Source organism: Acanthaster planci, linkage group LG16 (assembly GCF_054643075.1).
Source record: "Acanthaster planci isolate LZ-2023a linkage group LG16, COTS_SCS, whole genome shotgun sequence".
Classification (NCBI taxonomy): domain Eukaryota; kingdom Metazoa; phylum Echinodermata; class Asteroidea; order Valvatida; family Acanthasteridae; genus Acanthaster; species Acanthaster planci.
In genome coordinates this window covers 2810234-2832931 of record NC_141792.1, presented here as the reverse complement: position 1 = coordinate 2832931, position 22698 = coordinate 2810234, and the positions used below count along the sequence as shown (strand labels likewise).

The 22698-nt window shown below is 44.1% G+C and overlaps 2 protein-coding genes across 2 annotated transcripts in view; one reads left to right on the top strand and one right to left on the bottom strand.

The window, feature by feature from the left end:
• The first annotated feature begins 534 nt into the window (after window positions 1-534).
• On the top strand, window positions 535-14949 carry LOC110989288 (mannan-binding lectin serine protease 1-like). Its single transcript, XM_087147177.1, has 11 exons — window positions 535-669; window positions 1820-2060; window positions 4924-5101; window positions 6238-6360; window positions 6721-6914; window positions 7478-7634; window positions 8687-8860; window positions 10246-10431; window positions 11399-11715; window positions 11986-12346; window positions 13635-14949. The coding sequence occupies exons 1-11, from the start codon at window positions 566-568 to the stop codon at window positions 13823-13825; spliced, it is 2226 nt and encodes a 741-aa protein (XP_087003303.1). The 5' UTR covers window positions 535-565; the 3' UTR covers window positions 13826-14949.
• The window catches only part of LOC110989287 (mannan-binding lectin serine protease 1-like), a 22744-nt gene continuing 14390 nt past the window's right edge, over window positions 14345-22698 (bottom strand). The window contains exons 7-12 of the mRNA XM_022253569.2: window positions 22249-22422; window positions 19133-19315; window positions 18295-18590; window positions 17664-17877; window positions 16715-16849; window positions 14345-15174 (exon numbers count right to left, since the gene is read on the bottom strand). Coding sequence (XP_022109261.2) covers window positions 14984-15174; window positions 16715-16849; window positions 17664-17877; window positions 18295-18590; window positions 19133-19315; window positions 22249-22422 — 1193 coding nt within the window. The 3' untranslated portion in view covers window positions 14345-14983. The remainder of the gene's footprint in view (window positions 15175-16714; window positions 16850-17663; window positions 17878-18294; window positions 18591-19132; window positions 19316-22248; window positions 22423-22698) is intronic.

Here is a 22698-nt window from a genome sequence, read left to right as displayed (position 1 = left end):
ATACAACCGAATTTTGATACAATTGGCTTTCTGAAGAAACTTTTCTGACAACTGCCTGCGGAACGATTTTCAGAGTGAGGGGGGGGGGGAGTTTTTAAACCATCAAGCATCATAATTTATTAATAGGCCGATCAATTATGCCCCACCCCATTTCAGGACCTGCAAAAAGTGTAGAGGGCAAGCCCCCAGTCGAAAATATAGGGGGATCCCCCCCGCTTCCGCCGCCAGTGATTCTAATACCCTTTTCACCCTCGATAAAACTGATTAGACGCAGGGTACAAAAGGACATAACATTTTGAATTGATGCCAACAATTAGTACGTTTTTATTTATGTCAACAATAAACCCCTTTTCAATCAAAACCCGCATTTAACCTTTGAAGCGGTGTTAGTCACGACCGCAGTTTATCGACAGAACAGGCATCTCACCTGATCGGCTCAATTCCCGTCGACCCGCCTCGGCTCATTTAAAAAAACGACCTGGTCCCGCGCAAAGGGGCTTATTATCCACAGGTATCTCTCATTATCGAGGAAATCATCAAACTGTCAATAAACAACACGTTAACAATGGGCGAACATTGGCCCCATCGTGGGTTGATTGTTCCCTTCATATCCTGGCTGGCTCAGCACTGCCATTGCAAAATATCAGCCATGGCGGCAAGGCAACCTTGGTGAGTATATTTGGAACAATATGAATATCAAGTATTCGAATGCACATACTTAAAATATGCAGAGATATATAAAAGAACCAGAACCATTTGATTGTTTATTAAAAGCAAAATCAATACACGACTTTCGATAAAAAGAAGCATTTATCACACGTCATGTAGGCCTAAGTACATGAGCTACTTATATGAACATTAAATTGTAGAAGGTCCGGCAAATATGTTACCCGCTCTGTGAAAATGAGTCATAAGTCGCCAGAGCCACTTTTTGAGTTTCCATTTGTATTTGAAAGAGCAAATTGAGACTTTTGTTTTGATGTATCGCTCAGTTTGGCATGCTGATGAAAGTGGATAATCCATGGTGAAAAATGCTGTGTTCCTATTGGTTTACACTGTGCAAAATTATTCTAAAGAACTTCTTATTCCAAAACTTCTCCCGAGACTTGTGACTCCTTTTCACAGAGCGGGTCACATATGATCGTTTGTCTTATCAAGCCACGGATGAGGTTTTTCCTCCTCGTAGGTAACGCAAGGCACTGAGGCAAAACACTCTTGATGATACAAAGACTTCAAAGAAAAAACATCGTGATCCAGATCACGATAATTCCACCATGTTACAGCCACTTTGATAGAACGCAAAATGAAGTCTGATTGTGATAGCATGTCAGTGATGTAATTTTCGGTAGCAAACAATGTTTCTGGACTCGCTGGCTTTTATCACTGCAGTTTCCAGGCAGAGTTTTGCCTGAGGAGGTGCCAAGAGGCAATTTGGCATTTCAAAAAAGGCGAGCTTCGTTCCCTCAAGGCTTAGCTATGCCCGGCAGACCGCGGAGGACCTCGGACGCTCTTCATTTGGGGCATGCGCTGATGGAATACCGAACAGGCTATCGTTGTCTTGTTGGTCATGTCATCTCATGCCTATACATACATGAACATGCTATAGTATAGAGGGTGTTTACGGCAGTCATGTTTCCGGTAACTGCTTTCGTTACAAACGGATAGGACAAACAGGTCTACTTAATCCCTATAGACAGAAACACTTAATATCGAAGAGATGGCCGCCATGCACAAGCTCTATTTAGTACAGTGCAAATTGTTCTTAAAAAATTGAATTCGGTGTTTGATACCACTTTTCATTTTATCTTTTTACCTGCAGGCAGCATCCTGTTGCTGTGGTATTATTGTGTGTCGTTTGTTTTTCCGCCAAAATTTCCGGCGAAGCCACTCAGCTGAGCGCCCTCTCCGGCCAGTTGGCGCCCCGCAACTTTCCTGAACCCTATGGCAACAACGAGGATTTGGCCTGGAATATCACTGTGCCTCCAGGCTACATCGTAAACTTGTACTTTAGCCTCTTCGAGTTGGAGGCATCCAACAACTGCGAGTATGACTACGTCAAGGTATGACCGAGGAATCGGCAGCTACTCAAAAGATGCAGATAATAGACCAAGTGTGATTGGGGTGGAGATATGGCATTAAGTTGTGTGTTTGGTTAAGTTTTACGGTAGATGCTTCATTTGGCACTATGAATAAAATTACACTGGTTACGCGGCTTTTCCTCTTATGAAAGGTTGTCGTTGCGGTTAAAACCTGTGGAAATGATAAGACACTAATGGAAAAGCCCACAACAATTGTAATGATGTCCATTTTAACTAGAAAAGAACGTTTGCTTGACAAGGGCGAAGCATTCATTTCAAGTTTTACTGGAGGTTTTCTTATATAGACACGCATATAATCACATCTATCCTATTTCCAATAATGAATTTTTCATTCCAACAATATTTTTGTTCATTCCCGTGTGGGTACCTGTAACATTAAACACCCCCTCCTTACGACCAATGCCCTTGATAAGAAACACAAAATGAGAAATATGTCCACAATATCTGCCGAGAAGAAATGCGAAGAGGGCAGTCGGAACATCGCATCATTCCAAATCTTTGGGGCAGCTGAAGCAAAAGCATAATCACCAAAAGAATGTAGCATTCTACCCCTAGGATACTCAAGTAATATTTCACCTGTTGACCTCAAACTATAACAATGTTGGTTTCTAACAGTAAAAAGTCACGCAGATAATCGGGTGCTGAGGAGTGAATACATTTAAAAACGAGCAGTAACATTTTAAACATGACAGGAAATTTGACCGGCAACCAGTGCAATTCTTAAATTAAGAATAGGGGTAATGTGACAACGTCTATTTACATTTGCAACCAGTCTTACCGCAGCATTTTGAACTCTTTGTAATTTGGCAGGTTGAACATGTGGCAAACCATAAAACAGGCTATTACAATAATCCAGCTGGCTAGCGATGAAGGCATGAATTAAAATAATAAGAGAAGTACGAGATAACAATTTGCTGATGCGTTTTATGTTTAGAGATGATAAAAGCTGGTGGAACAGACTTTCGTAATGTGGGAACCCACAGACAAATTGGGGTCAAACAAGAAGCCAAGATTCCTCACAGTAGTCACTGGCATGATATTTGTGCCGGCAACTGTGATATAAGGAACCTTATACTCAGTCTTACTGTCATTCAACATTAGTCTGTTCTGCAGCACTCTGTAATATCTCGGAGGCAACTGTCCATTGCTGAGATGGCAACCTGTTGATCAGCTAAGTAATCCAGTTTTAAAAGATATGCAATTGTGCATCATCTGCATAGCAATGCACATCAGATAAATGAGTGTCAAGGATATCAAATAACCCTGAGGAGTACATGATAAACTAAAAGGGTCCAAGACAGGAACCTTGTGGAACACCACAGGTGAAATTAAACTTCTCAGACCTGGATCCCTGTATCAGTACACGTTGACTGCTGCCGGTTAGATAAGATGAGAAACAATCCAGTGCAAGACCACATATGCCAAATTTGGACCTGAGATGACTTAATGAAATAGTATGATCAAAGGTATCAAACTCAGCACTTAAGTCAAGTAAAGTAAGTAGAACAACATGCTGACTGTCATTTTCATAAGGATGTCATTGTAAAACTTGATGAGAGCCGTTTCAGTATTGTGATTTGCGATAGGTAGACTGAAGTGGCGGATACAGTTTATTAACAGTGAAATAATCATGCACTTGGTTAAAAACAGCCCTCTCATTCAATTTTGACACAAATGAAAGATTGCTAACTGGCCGGTAGTTTTCCAACACCGGCTCAAGGTTATACTTTTCCAAAATAGGTGTAACTAAGGGCTGCTTCCACTCAGTAGGAAAAGTGCCAGAAGTAAGTGAACTATTGATGATTCAAGTTATAACTGCACGTAAAACATCTGTTCAATACGATCAACCACTACAGCAGTTGCAATAGGGTCAAGAGAGCAAAGGCAGAATTCTTAATAGGGTTTCTCACATCTAATTCAGAAAGCGGTGAAAAACCATCCATATGACACCCAGAATATACACCAGAGCTGGAAAATGCTCATGATCTATCAACCAGCTTGTCAAGTTTAGCAGGAATTTTAATAATTTTCCGTAGGAAAAACCGACCCATTTCATTCGCAAATGAAACTCCGTCTTTAAAAAAGGTAACGGAGAGTTAGTATCTTTCCTAACAAAGGACTACAACAGTCGACTTAGATACTATTCGTTGCTTATTTAAGACCACAAGGAAGCTTCCACCATGAATGTAATCTCGGGCTTAGGTGGTGGGTTCCTATTCGCTGGGGGTTATATTAACCATGCCCCCCAGATTGATGTGTGATGAAAGAACAGACGTGCAGAGTCAATATACCCAGCAAGAAATGAGACCGAGGGGAACCCCCCCAACATGTCCATTCCCTGTACACATTCCAGACAATTGTTACTTAACACATCCCCCAAGATGTCTGAAAGGAATTCCCCAGATTCCTGCGAGACAATGACCAACACAAAGCAGGGGGGTTCTCTCTGTCTCATACCTTGCTGCATATGAGAGTCAATATTCACCGAAATATAAGGTTGTATTAGTCGGCCAGCTGACAGCGCCGCGCCCACCGATCTAATTAAAAGCCGCTCCCCTCGCAGAAGGCAAATGAGTGTATTAATGTGCCACCTTTCCTCGACCGATCGCAATTCTTTAGACACTAGCGTACAGCGCACGCAAAGAATGCTTAGAAATGGAAACGTTGGGGAATTCCGGGGGGGGTCCTGGAGAACAGAAAAAGATTACCTTTTCCTGGGCCTATAAGCCACAATTTGTGTTGCACGCATCTCACCCAAATAGTACAGTAATAGTTAACGGTAACAAAGAAACACCTGTAAAAGACACCGTGTTTCTCTTTTTAGGTGCTGAGTAAAGGTATTGAGCTGGCCACATACTGCGGAAACGAGATGGTCATGGAAGACAGGACCCCCCGTGAAGTACACCTGACGACATCCAATAACAACATGCTAGTCAAGTTCCACTCAGACTTCTCGAACGACGAGCCGTTTCAGGGATTCCTGGCGCACTATCGGGCAGAAGGTACCAGCCTAGAAGCTAAATCTTGCATATGCAGCAAGGTATGAGACGGAGAGACCCCCCCCCGCTTTGTGTTGGTCATTGTCTCGCAGGAATCTGGGGAATTCCTTTCAGACATCTTGGGGGATGTGTTAAGTAACAATAGTCTGCAATGTGTATAGGGAATGGACATGTTGGGGGGTACCCCTCGGTCTCATTTCTTGCTGGGTATACAATCTTGGAGACGCCAATATACCCAGCAAGAAATGAGACACCATGGGGTAACCCCCCCCCCAACATGTCCAATCCCTATACACATTCCTGACTTTTGTTACTTAACACATCCCCCCCAAGATGTCTGAAAGGAATTCCCCAGATTCCTGCGAGACAATGACCAACACAAAGCAGGGGGGTTCTCTCCGTCTCATACCTTGCTGCATATGAACGCCAATGCTGTGGTGGTATCGACGGAACTGCACACACGTGCGAATTCTTTAATATTGAGAAACGTGCGCAACTTACAATACTCTATTGATTGAAAAGACAATCAATACGCTTTAATCCGCTCCAAGCAGAACAAAAGAGGGCGTGGTATTTGGCACTCCATGCACGCGCGCCGTGAGGCGTTTGGCGCGGAGCACGCTGAGTACGTGTAACTAATTTATTCCGGCATGAATAGTCTTTACGCACACGCAGAACACGTACAAGAACCCGCTTGTAACCATCTGTCTTTCTTTCGCCGATTGGGGAGCACTTCAGCTCGTGGCAGATACCTCAGCTCAGCGCAAGCGCACAAGCGTAGCAATGGTTGCTATAATGTTCATCGGAGATGTTTAGGATTTCTTACAAATTAAGATAAACAGAGAGGAGGTTTACAGAACTCTTCACGTGTGGCATCAACACAGTCATGTGGAATTTGCTAAAGAGCTGTCACTCGGTGCTTAGTTAAACCACAATGAAATCCCCCCATCGAAAACGTTGTGTTTCATTCACTGAAACACGTAGGCCCTATATCATCCCAAAGTGCGTCAAAAGGAGGAGGTCTGTTTTTCGTGAGAATTTCTTCCAAATTATACAAGAATGGTAATGGTCAAATGATTAGTATTATGTCAAGGTTGGGGCTGTTACTGGTGTATGGTTGTCTCCAACTCTGTGCTCAGATATTGACGAGTGTGCAGTGGATAATGGTGGTTGTGAACAGCTATGCCATAACTTCGTGTCTGGTTATTACTGTTCCTGTCGCATGCACTACGAACTCCAGCCAGACAGTCGCCAATGCAGAGGTATTTCAACGAAACCTGATCAGACTTTCCTTTCCCTCCTGCAACGAATTCGAATATGATTTTGAAAAAAAATTATAGAACAAAAATCAAAAGTTGGATTGACGAACTGGTCTTTCTGCTGCCCTCAGAGCGTTGAATAATTTTTACCTTTTCAATGTTTTCATTAGTATGATTTGATCTGGTAAGGTTTTTGATATATTAAGTAGCGTTGTTTCCAGACGACTGTGGTCTTCAGACATTTTGTGTGGCTGCTTATGTGTGTTGAAAAACGAAAGTATCAAAGACTGGTAAAAAAAATTCTTCAATGTCTATGCGATACGTGATCGCCATATCATAGCCTCGGTCACTCTTTTGGTTCAGTGTCTTGCAGAGATCTTCTCTACACTCACGAATCGGACGAATTCCAGACACCAGACTACCCACTGGAGTATCCGAAAAATGCTGACTGTAGTTGGGTGGTTCACGTGGAGATTGGGTTCGTCATCAACCTCGTCTTCCAAGCTTTCGCTGTGGAATCGCACCCGCAAGCACAATGTCCATACGATTATGTCAAGGTAAACAAGCTAACATTACGATTGCAGGCATTTTTATTCATTCAAACTTGTGCTGTCAGCCAGTGATAATTTGTATGATTTCAGTATATAAGACAAATAGAACAGCATGTGTGCTGTGTTTACACAAGCTACACTTTTTGCACTTTTATTTCACACGGAGAGCCGTGGCCAACGAAGTTACTGGAGTAAAAATCTTGCAAGGTGGTTCTTCGTGCCATCCTTTTGAAAAAGATGAGTTTCAACAGACCCATTACGCCCGCTATGTCACGAGATCTACAAGTGGGTATCAAGTATCGACAAACACATGACGCCCTCCCATGGCAATGTGTGCCATGAGTGTCATTTCCAAAACTAAAGCCAACAGTCGGTTCAGTACTCTGACAACTGATGTGCTGAGTGAAACAGGCTTTCTGAAAACCAGTTTTATATTTGGTAAGCAACACTTAGTACGACACACTTAGCTATTGGAAGACGCCATGTTTGTTGATGTCCGGTATTATAGCTCAGGTGACTTAGCAGGCGCGTTCTCTGTATTTTAATGCAGAGAATTTATTCCTCACTAGGTTCACTATGATGGCTATGACCTTGGCCCATTCTGCGGAGAGACGGAAGCTGATCGGCCGCCCAACATAGTGACCACAGGTCATCGGGTCAATGTGACATTTCACTCAGATTACTCGGAGCAAAGGACTGGTTTCCACGCGAGATACTACGTCACTGGTGCGCAGAATAATGTCACAACATGTTTCAGAAATGTTTGTGCTCTCACTACTTAAGTCAGTCAAATCTTGATGTTTCGGTCGAGTAACATTTCTGTAAATAGCTCGTACCCGTTAAAAATGGCCTTATACAAAAGCGACTGCTTGCGGCCTCTTTGCTAGAGCGACATCTTTTGTAAAATGTCCTAATGAACAATTTATGTTCTCCTCTTGCAATGCATTTTTCTTGATTTTTAACAGGTTACACAAGGGACAGTGGATATTTTGCTTCAAAACTATATTCTGCTGGTAATCTTGTTCTGATTGGTCCATATTTATGATGTCACAGTCATTGATGTACATATACCCTGACGTTGCCTGGCCCCTGACGTAGCCCTCTTTTGTTTTTCGCCTGTGGTAAGGAAAATATTTTTACCTGAATTAGTTGCAAAATAAATTACATTTTGTCAAGTTCAAATATTGCTGTGCATAATTCCCAAGTTTCTATTTCTAAGTTCCAATGAAATTTCATTTTGGCCCCTTTTGTTTCGTCCTTTCCTTTTTTTGGCTCGTGGAAAGTGAATTGTTTTAAAATGCACCCCTTATACAGAATAATTTCCTTTAACTTAAATATGGGTATGTGAATGACGGTTATGATTTTCATACAATATTATAGATTTTCTAAAACTCCTAAAAATGTGAGATTGCTGAAATTTGGAGCCATGTCAGGGATTTTGAAGTTTTGCAACACAAAAAATGTTGGCATCCTGGGATGGCACGTCAAGGGACTCTACGATCAAGATCATCACGTGGGAATATACTGTGAGCCGAGTACCAGTGTCAGTGACTGTATTTTCGGACGGAAAGCTCCACAAGTCTCGGCATTTATACCTCACCCGACAAATAGCTATCGACAGGCATTGCCAGCAACAGTGACGACATAAATACAGACCAATACAAATAATACTTCCGGCAGAATATCGTTTTGGAACTTCACTGGCGACGGCAATATACCAACTGCCTATAATATAAACGTTTCTTTTCCTGGTGTTTTCGTTTCATCACTTGATATAGCCCGGCCCTGCCCTCCACTCACTGCCCCGACATATGGCTCAATGGTCGGTAGTAATTTCACCTTTAAGCACTCAGTATCCTTCAGTTGTAAGGGAGGCTACTTTCTGCAAGGATCATCTTCGAGAACTTGCCAAGGCGACGGCACCTGGTCTGGCACCCAGCCTTTCTGCCAGAGTGAGTTACACAGTTGTAGCTGTAGACTAACCCGAAGAGAGGCCTGCCCTGCGATGGCGCCACAATGACCAGCAAATTCTTCAACTGTATGTGTCCGCACGTTTTGGAAAGTAACAACATAGATATGGAATACGAAAGCACGGCAATGGCAGGTCGTACATATGCGCCAATTCACATTTTGTGGTCCCGCAAGGATGCGTAATGAATTAACATAAGGGCCCCCCCCCCAAAAAAGAGTTTGTCTCTGGTCAGACTGATGTTTCGAAATTGATGTGGCGACGCGGTTTTTTCCTCTTCCAGGATTGGATTCTATAGACAACTGCAGACACACGTCTTATAGTCGTGGAAAGTACCAGACCAGCTTTATTGTGATTATAAGCTGACAGTAAATAACTTCGTATCCACAGTGTGCTATCATTGTTCAGCATTGATCTTGTCGGGGATCTGTCACCCTGAGTAAACGATCGAGCTGCCCGCAAAAATGTCGAGGCAATGCGGCAGTAGAGGGCACTGTTGCAGCTCTCGCTAACAAAAAAAGATCGGCACGCAGGTTTGAAGTCTTCGTGCGTGCTTACCGGGGACAAAAGAGCTTTTGGGCGCAAACAAAATATATGACATTGCTCAACACTCACAAAGCTATTTAAATACAGCCTAGTTCCTATGGGAACAATCTTGCCACGCCATGGCGGTTCCCACCATTCCTTGTGCCATCTAGTGAAGGACTACGCACGCAGCCCATGGAGTGCAGGTTGTTTAAATGAGCCGCGTTGAGAACGCGCCGCGCACAAATTTATGAGTACTAGGCCTAATGCTGCTTTCTGTCTCAGTTGCGTCAAATGCGTTCATCACAATTGGCGTGTTTTATCTATATAGTATATCCCTCCAGTGAGTGATCCACAAAGCAAGACCATGTGAGCGAACGCGCTGCCAATTTAGTCTTTTTTATTATCTATCATGGAACTGCACCCTCTATCGACTTGAGCAGAATCACCCCCCTCATCGGTTGAAAAGAGCCTTGCTTGAGGAAAGTGTTCATATAGTTGGTAGCGACGCGACCGTAGTGCATGCATTTCGATGTGAACCAGTGAAGCGCAGTCCCCCCCCCGGGGGGGGGGGGGGGCTCCGTAGCTCGGACAATTTCACCCTCTCTGGGTCCCGCCCGCAGTGAATTGGTCAAAGAGGCATTTACTGGGCACGTACAACCTTTGAGCCAGCTTGGAAATAATCGTAGCATGATTTCAAAGTTTGATTACCAGATTATTTGTAATAAGCATTAGAGGTAGGTTCCTAAATAAAAGAAAGTCTTTCATTTCAGTGAATAATCAGTCACGATTGTATCATGTCACGACAGAACGCACGCCAAACCCTTATAATTTTTTCACCAGTCGTGACATGTGACAGCCCGTCCCCACTCGGCAACGGCAGAATCCTGTTTTACTCTGGAAGCAACTACAGCTATACTAACTCCATTGGCTACGAATGCGACCGCTTCTATGAGCTGAAAGGCATGAGCTTCAGAGAATGCCAGGCCAACGCCACGTGGTCCTTCACCGAACCGGTTTGCATTCCAGGTATTTAAGTTTTCTCCTTAAAGAAATTGGGAAGAGTAAGTCTTCTAAGAAGTCTAAATACCGTCTCCTGTGTGAATTGTCACCACAAAAAATTCTGAATGTAAATGACCAATACGGCTTATATACAGCAAGAGACCGAGGAGTTCCCCCCCCCCAACATGCCCAATCGCTGTACACACTCTCGCTACGAACATCTAACAAAAGAAACACAGGGCACTAACAATAAACGTCCATTGTTATTGCACCATGCGTCTTTTGTTAGATGTCTGTAGTGTCTAGACTATTGTTATCTAACACATCTTCCTATACCAGGCAAGATATGGGACGCAGGGGTACCCCCTTACCTGTCCAATCCGTGTGCACAATCTAGACAACTGTCACCTAACACATCCCCTCAGGATTCTGTAAAGAATTCCTGAGATTCTGATCAAGTAATGACCAACACAAAGGTGTGGGGGGGGGTTCTCTCCGTCCCATATCTTGCTTCAAATGCATCCCCCCAAGTGTCTGAAAAGAATTCCTCAGATTCCAGAGAACAATGACCAACACAAAGCAGGGGAGGGTTCTCTCCTTCTCTTATCTCGCTTCATAATGATGCCATATGATACAAAATATGTGGCAAAGGGGGACCTCATCTATTGTGTCTTCCTTTGTTTTTATGGAATATTTGGAATTCCTTCCAGATTTCCGAGGGGGTGCAGTATGCACAATAGCCAATGGGTATACAGCTTGTGCATCACATTAGGGGGGGTCCCCCTTTCCCACGTATCGTGCCGGATATCTGTGATGGGGCTCGACCTGAGTAACAAGTCTGCAAAGTTAATCCTCAACGAGGATGTACTTCAAAAACAAGTTCTTTTTTAGGTAGGATGTCGATTGTTATAGTCTAGTTTTGTTCAGTTTCAATAGTTGGTTTCTGATGATGCCATACACCACTATCGCATTATGATTATTATGCCTTTTACAGTTTGCGGTGAGAGCACCTACGCGCCCAGAGACCGCAGATCGGAGCAGCGCATTGTCGGAGGGAGAGAGGCAGTGAGAGGATCGTGGCCTTGGCAGGCACTTGTCAAGGTGTACGCTCCGAGTCACGACATCCTGGGCGAGCAGTCCTTCTGCGGCGGTTCACTGCTCAACGAGGAATGGGTGCTTACGGCTGCCCACTGCGTGACTGGAGGAAACGAGGACCGGCCGCGCTTTTTCGGGCAGCGCGTGCCGACAGACGCCTTGGAGATATACTTGGGTATCCACGACCGTTGGCAAAACACACAGGACACTGTATACGTAAGTACTATGTGCATGTATGTGCAAGTAATAATCAATTGTAGAGAATTGCAAGCGACTGTTGTTTAACTGTTGTTGACGTTATGTCATAAAAGGTCATCAACGAGTTCATATCGATACCTAGACTAAGTAAAAGTTGCATTTTTAATCCTTTACTTGTCTTGTGGAGATGATCGGGTATGTTCGATTACAGCTTGGCAGTATTCCAGTACTCTACACCAGAACTCAACGCACTGTTATCTCACTGCTGTATATTTTGGTTCATTGCAGACCACTGTGCTTGAAATCTTCAAACATCCTGACTACGACCCCTCTACCTGGGACTCGGACCTGGCATTGCTGCATCTTAATATGTCAGTCCAGTTATCCAACTACATCCGCCCGATCTGTCTCCCCGAGCAGAACAAACGACCGGGCCGCGACGACGATTCTAGGGTGCGCATCAGGAACGTAGCCGAGGGGGTGGACGAAGGCGTCGTCATCGGTTGGGGCAAGCAGAGCCGTGGCGGGTCGACTTCAGACGTGCTGCGCGAAGTGTACGTTGGGATTGAGGTGTCCAGGGACGAATGCAACGAAGCAATGGATTACAAGCAAGTTACACGTAACATGGTGTGTGCTGGATCACGCGAAGGTAAGAAATAATACAGGCGATTCACAAAAGTGCGCCTCCAAAAGTTTGGAACGCGTTGGCCAATCACAACGCACAAAATCTGTGGATCCAACGCGCGTCACGGAAGGGTCGCGTTGTGATTGGCCAACTCGTTGCAAACTCTTGGAGGCGCACTATTGTGAATCGCCCATATTATGCGACGAAAAAAAAGTGACGCAAAATAAAAAGCGCGACAATGAAGGCTGCGTGTAAATTCTACAGTTATATCGGGCTCAGCAGGTCCAACTGGGGGAAACTGACAACGTACAATGGAAAGTGTTCTCACCATTCGCACTCGTTATCAATATACGACTTTTCCATCGTGTATTCTAAACAGGCCTGGGGCACTTTAATTAGAATATGGGCATAACCATTTTTAGCAGACAGTCAATCCAACTGTGCACGTTTGAAGCGGAATATGGTGCATAAATAGACCTTCTCACGACGTACCTTTTCTATGAGCAGTCGAAACTTTTGCATAAAACCCATCCTTTATTTGTATTACGGTTTATCCCATAATGTACATATAATGTACATATGCCCCAACAGCATTGACGTGGGAGATACATGTATTTCCACTGCAGAAGTAGCGTTTGGTAGTTCGTTGGTTAACAGAAAGTTAGTCTTTTGATTTTCACTGAAGGGAAGCCATATTTGCCCCCACTGGTTGTCAAAGACTAGGACTACGCTGAAATAAATCAGAATCACAATGGGAGATCATAGTGTCGTGAGCCCCGAGCTGGACCAAGGGAGGAGGCAATTTTCCTAGCCACGACCGCACCTTTGGTCAGAACTGCTCTTTGTTGGTTCACAGACAACTATGTTATGCACGCGTTTTGGCCCCATCGTTACGAGCAAAATAAAGTCTACCAACCAACATGGCTCTTTTCCACCAATGGGGGGGTACTTCTTCTGAAGGCGGATACACATTAGCCGCTCTTGTTCTTCAAAGAAACTATGCAGTCTATTCTGTTAAATTATGTGAAAAAATCTATTAAAAAGGACGTTTATGCGCTCTTGTTTAGATATACGCTTTTCTATCTGCCCAGAGCAGGGCAACCTCCTCGCCCTGGTTTCTGGGTAAAACCTACGGAATCCTGCAGGTAGGGACTGAAAACTCAATCCACTAAAAAAAAAAATCAGGAATCGAACCTGGGACCACAGAGGTGGAAGGCGAGGAAAGAACCATTACGCCAACTTGACTCCCTCCGCTTTCTACCAGGTTGGGATGTAATTATTTTATACGGGCGTTTGCTTTTTTAACACACAGGTGGGCAGGACTCATGTGGAGGAGACAGTGGCGGGCCGCTGATGTTGCAAGAAGCTACCACCGGCCGGTACTTCCCGTACGGCATCGTGTCCTGGGGCGAAGGTTGCGGGGCCGTAGGAAAGTACGGTGTCTACACACGGATAGAGAACTTCGTGGATTGGATCCTATCGATCATCGAGATAGAGCGTTAAGGCCCAGCAAGGGGAACGAATCCGCCGTGAGATTGCAGAAAATGTCTCGACAAGTCAGCTTGAATTATAATCTGTTTTGCCGTACCAAGATCAACGCCAAGTATTGAAATTATATCTTTATGACCAATACAAATTCCTGCTAAACTACCTTCAACGACGGTTTCAGGCTTTTGTTTCTTGTGTATTCACCATGCTCAGTTATGCCACGTGGCCAATGAATACTTTCTCTGAGCAGTATGGCGAATGCGTATGAGGACCCCATTGGCACATGTACTGTTGTGATTTTATTCCATGACATTATGCAAAGCGAGGTCAAAACAGAAATGACCCATGTGCACTGTAACAGTTAAACGCTCTAAAAAAATCCCAGCGGTGCAAGCCCCTTTACGGCAACCACAGATATCTGCGAGAATATGCATTCAAATGCACAGGAAAAACAGTCTTTGAAACAAACAAACAGCAGCAATACTACTTAATGAACACCCGTAGAACGAGGGAAAGCTACACTGACGAAATTAATTTATGTATCCTGGAAACTGTTTTTGTAGTCGGTTTATTCTTGCTTCATTGGCCTGTTTGGCAATTATTCTTGTTTGCTATTTAACAGGAGCAACTAATTTACGGGAAAAAAGCAGCTTGGAATTGAAGAAGATTTTTCAAACTAAAAATTCAGCCTTCTGGTGCCCCTTCTAATCTCCTCTTTGTTTGCTGTATATGCAATTTCGTTTTAACCTCTATGAAATAGCATGTGGCAAAAGTTAGTCAAATACTACACCTAATAATTACACCTGGTAATGAAGCCTACATTCATAAGCATGCAATTTGTCTAATTTTTGAACCATGGGAATTGTGTTTTAAAACTTGCTTCTAGCCTACACTTCCAGAATAGCATTACTATTGTTTTCTGCAACAGAGAACGCCCATTCAACACGGACACTTTGCACTCTGTTTTTGAAACCTTAAACTATGAATTTACATTGGCATTTGTGACTGCGTTATTGGGATTTGGGAAACAACACTTTGCATTACTCCACTCATAAGTCTGCTTGTATGGATGCAAGGGTACAATAACGCTAATATTCAGCATTTATCGGGTAAATAAAGGAAAAGCAATAGAACATTTACTCGAAGCGTATAGAAGCACTTTCTTATCTGCCTTCAAATTTGGGCAGTCTCCCGAATCCAGTTTTCAAAGTTACCAACCTTGGCGTACACCCCGTACTGCCCAGCCTGAGCACACTGGTTACCCTCTCCCCACGAAACCAGGCCAAAGGCAAAGTATCTCCCAGTGGTTGCCTCCTTCAGCATCAAGGGGCCACCGCTGTCACCAAAACACGTGTCTCGGCCTCCTAGATAGACATAACATAAAAGACAAGAGATAAAAACAATGTCCAATTTGTGTGATACAGAAAGGGCTTCTGCAAATGGACTCACCCGTAAACTATGACTGGGCGTTGGTACGGTCTTACTGCTTCGTAATACCTGACGTAATTCCTTCGAACCCTTATTGGACAGAATAGGGTTGCAAAGGAGTGGCAAGGTTTTACCCAACAAGCTAAGGAAACTCGACTTGAATAAAAATGGTTGCTCGAACTTCATGAATCTTTTCAAAGGGGAGTCCGACATTTTAACAGGGGAAGCTTCCACATGGGTTTAAGGATTAGTCTGCTCTTAAGACTGGTAATGAAACTATGTTCGATAACATAACATAACCAGAAATTAAGAGTAAATGACGGCAGGGTTTTTTTATTCGCCCTTCCCGGAAGATATCCCCGAAAATAGTAAAACTATGCGCTCCGCTCTGAATGTAGCGCCCACCTCTATCTGTAATAGGGCCACAGGTTAAAGCTTTTTGTGAAAGAAATACCCTGAATTGGAAACAACCAGTGCCAGTACTACCAGATTTATAGAAACATCTCTACGATCCCTCCTGAATATGGCATGTCTTATTGTGAAAAACCCTGTGGGATCAATAGTATTAATGAGGTCTCGAGCAGAAATCTAACGATTTGGTGGAATGCACCCTTAAAGATTTTCTGATGGCGACGAAGTTTACATCCAGGGGTCAAAGTTGTAGCGTCGGGATTTGGCAATGTGCATAACTTTGATAGTGTTGACAGACTGCGTGTATGTACATGTATTAAACAATATATTGTGATTCTCACAATATATAGCCGGAGCCGGTGCATGAAATGTGTCGACCATTTTCCCGCCATGCACTCCGAAAATGGCCTTTCTGTGGGGGGCTGCTTGGTGGCGCACTGTAGTATCGCCGTGTTTGGATGAACAACAACACGGGTAAAAACGTTCGATCAGGTTCGGGTTAGACGTGGACGCAGAATATCCATGCATTTGCTATGGCAGTGAGCGACCCTAGACTTTTGCTGTGCATGCAGGCCGTCGGCTTTGTCTTAAACAGGCTTCCAGAGCTGCAGCTAAGGCTCTTGTCAGCGCGTCTCCGCACATTTCCAACAGAGTAAATACCTAGACCTAGCTTTGGACAACAGATCCATGTGAACAGGGCCTAATTTCACAGCGCTGCTCACCGCAAGCGAAAAATCAGCGCTTCCCGTAGCAGAAAATTGTGTGCTTACCGCGAACGTATTTCACGGATTAGCGATGAATTTTGGCTTGTGCGCATGCATACATCCCGTAAATAAGGATTCTGTGCATTGAAGGGTAAGCGCAGAATTTTTCTGCTTGCGCGGTTAGCGCAGAATCATAAGCGCAGATCGTAAGCGCGGAATTCTGCGGTAAGCAGTGCCATCAAATTTGGCCCAGGACAAGCCTTCCACAGTGCCATGTAAGGGCGATGGGGAATAGGGAACAAAACTAATCTGTTTCAATCGCCCAGGGAAAAACTGCCCCGGGATTTGGCGATACACTTACCGGCCGAAGATCCTGCACACACCATGTTGTCAGTGAGCCCGCTCAATATGGCATCCTCACACTGGGAGCGACTAATGATAGGAAGGTAGACTTCCATTAGAACTTTGGACCAGAGCTGGTCTCGTCCAGTTTGACCTACAAAGAATAACCAAAATAAGAGAAATCATACAATGTCGCTGTTACGCCTGTGCACTTGCAAGTTGCAACCTGTACATGTAGAACACACTGTATGCTCTACAAACACTCCATACCAACAAATCTACGTCACGAGACGGTTCTAAAACCAATTCACGTGAGGAATTGTAGAATTAGCCTTAGGTGTGTTAGGCAAGCAGTGTTACTTCAACTGAGTCAGATTTCCATGACTTACTGCAGTATAATCCTATTCGACTCGTGTTTACTTCAATTTGATTCCATTCTGCTCAATCTGAAAAGGTAGATCGACCGGATAGGCTTGAATAATTAAATTCATTTCATGTCGACCAAAATTTTGTAAAGGTGTAATTCCTTTTCTTCTATTTGAAAGATTCATCTTTCTTCTATTCCAAAAAAATTTCTAATGTAAACATTAATAACCTTAGAATTTCTCGATATATTTAGATTTAATTAGCAATGACGAGGTAACACAAGCCCTTTTATGTACAGTCAGAGCAATTTCTTTTGCTGTCTGGTCTGGTCTGATGTCGAAGTCCATCCCTGTACTTGATCGAAAAGCTAATAAAATCTCCTATTGTCATGCACTTCAGATGCATAGATATTTCTGCAAAGTGGTATTACGTTTTCCATGGTTAACTTCATTTCATTCAGCATTTTATCCAAGGAGGCAAACATAGGCTGTAGGCTGGGACTAAAAGTAATGGCTACGGTCGGGTCACACATGCGCCAACTCACGCCTCCAAATTGCGCAGGCGCATACATTCTACCCGCGTGAAAAAGAGATGAGTCTCACCCCATCCAATGGCTACGCCTTCCAAGTCAGGGATTTCTTCAACTTCGTAAAGGGAATAATCACTGTCGGCGACAAAGGTGTCCGCAGTTGGGACACAGATGGGCCGAATACGGTCCGTCAGCGTCACCGGTTCCGCGAGACGGAGTAAGGCGACATCGGCGTCAAAACTTCTAGCATCGTAGGAGGGTGCCCTGACGATTTCTGATACCTCTCTCTGGCAAGTACACAAAGACTGAAACAGTCAGGTCAAGTAGCCTGCAAGTGATTCAGCATTCCTATGATTGAATTTTAAAAGCACAGCAAAACGAAAACAAGCTGGCAAGAAATGTTACCCGGCCGAAGCGAGACTCGAGAGGGCACAAGTGACCGAATTCCTTTCTGTTATGTCTACTGATTGTTCTTCGGCTGCAGTTTCAGTACAAGTAATGAGGTATTTATGATTATTGTATGAGAGCCAACAAAATAATGACACCACACACAAAACTATGCGCCATCTGAGACGACTGCGTGTATTCTGCGGTTAGCCTAACGCGAGCACTAGCCTGAGAGCAGAATTAAAATTTACTAACTTGCGCAACTGATCTTTTATAAAAAATGACTACTGATCAGGAAGGGAAAGTAACATACTCACCACTCCTCCACTACTATCTGTGATGTCGTGGACGCCAAGGGTAACCAACGTCGTGTCAGCCGGCACGATCTGACCGAAGATCTCTGGTCTTGCCTTGACAGTCACGCAGTGGGCCGCAGTCAGCACCCAGTTCCTGCTGATCAGCGAACCGCCGCAAGGCCGGTATTCGATGCCAAAGTTTGGCGCCCTGACGACGACATGCGCGGCCCACGGCCAGGACCACGTCCGAGCCTCCCGACCGCCAACGATCCGGGAATTGGGAGGCTTACGAGGCCGAATGCTGCTGACGCCACAGACTGCATTAAATATACAAACTCGCAAAAACACAAATGGAAACCCATACTTCCTAACATTACAACATCAACATCATCGAGGTCTTTAAATTTATTCACTGCAAAGAATAATTTCAGTTGATGACAGAAAGGATTTTCATTCTATTAACAGAATATTCCATTAGTCACCTCATGAATTATTCTTATTAATGCAATCATAGAAATTCACTTCTTGTACACTGCTTTACCTATGTAAACTGAGAAAAATCACTGGTACTGGGTGCAGCGCATGCTACCATAGTGTGCTGTTCATGATTCGCAGTCTAAAGTGCCGTTAAATCGTCTGTTAAATAGTCCAAAATGAAGCGGTAAAACTTATACACATGGATAATAATAATTTCATTTCAAGCGTGACTTCAGTTGAGTTTAGCTTTTGATTTAATTTGAGAAGAGTCCTGAAAGTTATACCTTTTATGTCCCCGGCAAGCACACAGTGAAAACTGTTCCAATCGCATAGGATTAGCCCGACGATTGGTCCTGCAAAAATGCCTGCCAAGCTTACTTACTCGGGACGCACACCGGTGATTCACCAGACCACTGTCCATCTGCCCTGCACGACCGTGTATCCAACCCTCTTATCTCGTACAGTGGGTCGCACGTGTACACCGCTGATATGCCGTACTCCTGCGATTCATCATTCACAACGACCTCGCCATTGGCAATCCCCCCTGGTTGTGCACAGGTGACCACTGCGGCAGAATCAGGCAGTCGAACAAAAAAGTATGATTTTTTCTTTCATGAGCAAATAAAATCTACATCTATTATCGTGTATTTTATTAGGCCAAAAAAGACTCCGGTTTCTGATTATGAGCTTGGTCCAAAAGTGGTGCAGTGATGCAGTTTTTTTTTCTTCCTCTTTTTTCCCTTAGAAGTGATGTACATAACGTACATGCACATATACTTTAGAGCACATGGCCTTGTTACTAAGAGAAGTGTGAATTAACAATTTTGAAATAATAAAAAGACCACAAAATATGACGAGAGGTAATGGTTTCATTCATCTCACTCAAAAAAGAGGTTTCTATTCTTAGCAAGACTGAGCTTGTTAAAATACAACCATGGTAAAATCGTATGTGAAAAATAAATGTTCAGCTACAGTTTCCGGTTTTCAATGAATTTCTCATGAAGTAGCGGTATATGACATTCTTTGCACATTGTTTTCTGCTTTAGCTTAGCAAACACGTTGCACATCAAATATCATATGAAAACAAATAAATGAAATTAGTTCAGCTCCATAAAGTCAAAATGAAAATGAAATTCTCATGAGGTAAATGATATACTGTGCACCTTGTTTTCTGTTTTAGCTTATAAGAAACAAGCTGCATTTAACATATTAGGGAAAAACTTCAGGTCAGAAATAAAATCTCCTCTCGCTCTAATCTGTCTTTGGTCTTGGCAAGTGACGATCAACGATGCATGAGGTATTACATGTATGGTTGTCATAACGCGATGCTTGTTCATCGCCACAGCATGCACTGGACGTGTATATACCGCTACTGCCTCGGCGACTCGCCGTTACTGAAATAGAGTGGCCCCTCACGGTTTGTTGCTCAAAAGCGTTTTCAATTTGTATACTTATGCAGGACGCAAGATCTCCTCGTTTGTCTGGTTCACAGACGTACGTGGGCCCGGGACCGAGTATTTGGCAACATCGACACCTATTTCCCATAGAATCATGCATAATGTGACGCCGCGCCCCTCCGACGAAGGCGAGGGCGCCCTCCTCCTCGAGGCGCGGCGCTTATTGTCAGGGCTGCGCTACACGCAACACACGTCACGAGATAGCAATCCGCCATTGTATCGACCGCAAGCTCCTATCAGGAACTATACCGCACCACCAATTAGCCCCTCAACCTACCGAGCCCCTCAACGACACACTCACCACTCGGGACTCAAGCACGACAGTCACACTAGGCTAGGTGACTTTAACCCTTGAACAAGATTCTCGACCCTTACCTCAGAACCAGCTTTTGATCAGGACGACTAAGTGCAATCTAGTCTGCGCACGCTTTTTTTAGCCTTAGCACTGCTGTGACCACACCCGCAATCGCGCTCACGTGACCAAGCAGTGACTTCCGCTGCCCTATCGCACAACGCACAAGGCAGAGCCTATGCGCCGCGCTCGCTGAACACGCAGCTATGCGCACCTAACATCTGCCGCTGTTACTGGGCAGAGCGCCATCTATAACTTCGTACCGCGCCTAGTAACTGGCGCCCTCTGTCGCGTCACAATTATATCAAGCCGCAGCCAACTTATTCGGACACGGCCTTAGTGTAAAGATACACGAATGACGTCATCTGATAAGAGTGCCCAACTGAAATGTATGGAGGCCTAGGGGGATTCCTTCACCGTACATATGACTCAACCCCACTCACCAAAAACACTTAAAGTTACGCAGTAGCAGAATTCCTGCCGATCAAGTAAGTTTGGCGGCATTTGGAAATTGTTTTATACAAAATAAAAAATTCTATATTTCGCCGACGCGAACGCTGGTCTACCGCGACGCGTGCGGTGACAAGAAACCGGAGATTTTTTGGCCTTAGTGTGCGTGATACAGACGATATACGCTACCAAGAGGAAGACAAATTTCGCAGTGCAATGTGAGAAATTGTTGTCAAATTTGCTTCGCAACCTGCTGGCAAGAACTTGAATTATTCCAGTGGTATTTTTGTCCAGGTAGGAGATTCTTCAGCGTACTTTGAACATCAGTTTCAATTCATCCCTTCCCTTTCCAAAGCACGGAATGCCCCGATCTTCAATTCCTCTACTTATTTATTAACATACGTTCAGAGGCAATCGTGGCGAGTCGGCCATGTCTATGTTGACCAAAAACTTGAGAAAAATTGCCCGTCCATGACAACCTCTTGGTGGAATATCGTACTGTGCATCACCTGTGTATGTGGTTTCAGTTCTGTTCGAATATTTTTTAGTGATTACAGAGCTTTGAAACTTTCGACCCAACTTCACGTTGAGAGCCACCTTAGCCCTGTGAGAATACTTGACCGTAGTTCAACCAGAGAGATCATTTACCATTCAATATCAACAGACAGGTCCAACAGAGCATCCTAAGATATCTGCCCTTTTTCCCTACTTGCTCAGACTTACACGGCGTCTCCATTCACCGGCCCACTAGATCGGGCTATCCAGTAGTGCTGTGAAATGCCGCTGTACAAAGCCAGCCGGTAATACAGTCGGTCCCAAAAATTGATACTCACTTCATCCTTTCCATTTCCATAATCTCATCCATTTCCTTTATTTCCATTAAAGGTTTTGGGACTTGTTTCACTTTGCATGGTTTTTTTCCTTGCTCGCTCGGTCGATACTAGTTTCTTCCTATTCGGAAAAGGTCAGTTTTAAATGCAGATTGCACCCAAAAATTCCTGCCTTCAAATTATTACATTCTATGAAGACAAACGCAAAATTTGGCGCATTGTTAACGTCCAGCCTCGCTTATCAGCATGGCAAATACATTGCATAATACGATAAAATATACAATACCACTTTCAGGTTTCGCATGTTGTCCTTTGTACCTGAAAGATCTCATTTATTGACAGTGACAGATGGTTTGATCTGGCGATTGGTCAGACAATAGACCAAGAAGCAATTGGATTTTTAACCCACCTTCGCATTGCGGATCATTACCGGACCATTCCCCGGACGGCAGGCATGCACGTTCAGTAGGTCCCGCCACTCTGAAGCCCTCCTCGCAACTATACTCAGCTGTGTTGCCAACCGTGGCGCTGGGGACGGAGACGTAACCATTGGAAGGTGCCACAAGGGCCACACACGGTTTACCTGCAAGAGTGGTAAAAATGTACAGATCGACTGCTATTAGGGGATGGACGCCAGGTGAACAACACTGACCTTCACTAAAACTGTTTAACTAGCTTCGAATAGTGTCTGTACTTCATCAGCTTAAAAACGGCCCTGTATACCAAACTTGGTATAGGCCAGTAGCGTATCCAGCGGGAGAGGGCAAAAGGATGCCTTTTCCGAGGAAATGGAACAGCTAACATTCAGAAACTGTGCTACCTAAAGACTTTCTCTGGGAGTGAGGATCCCTTTCATGTA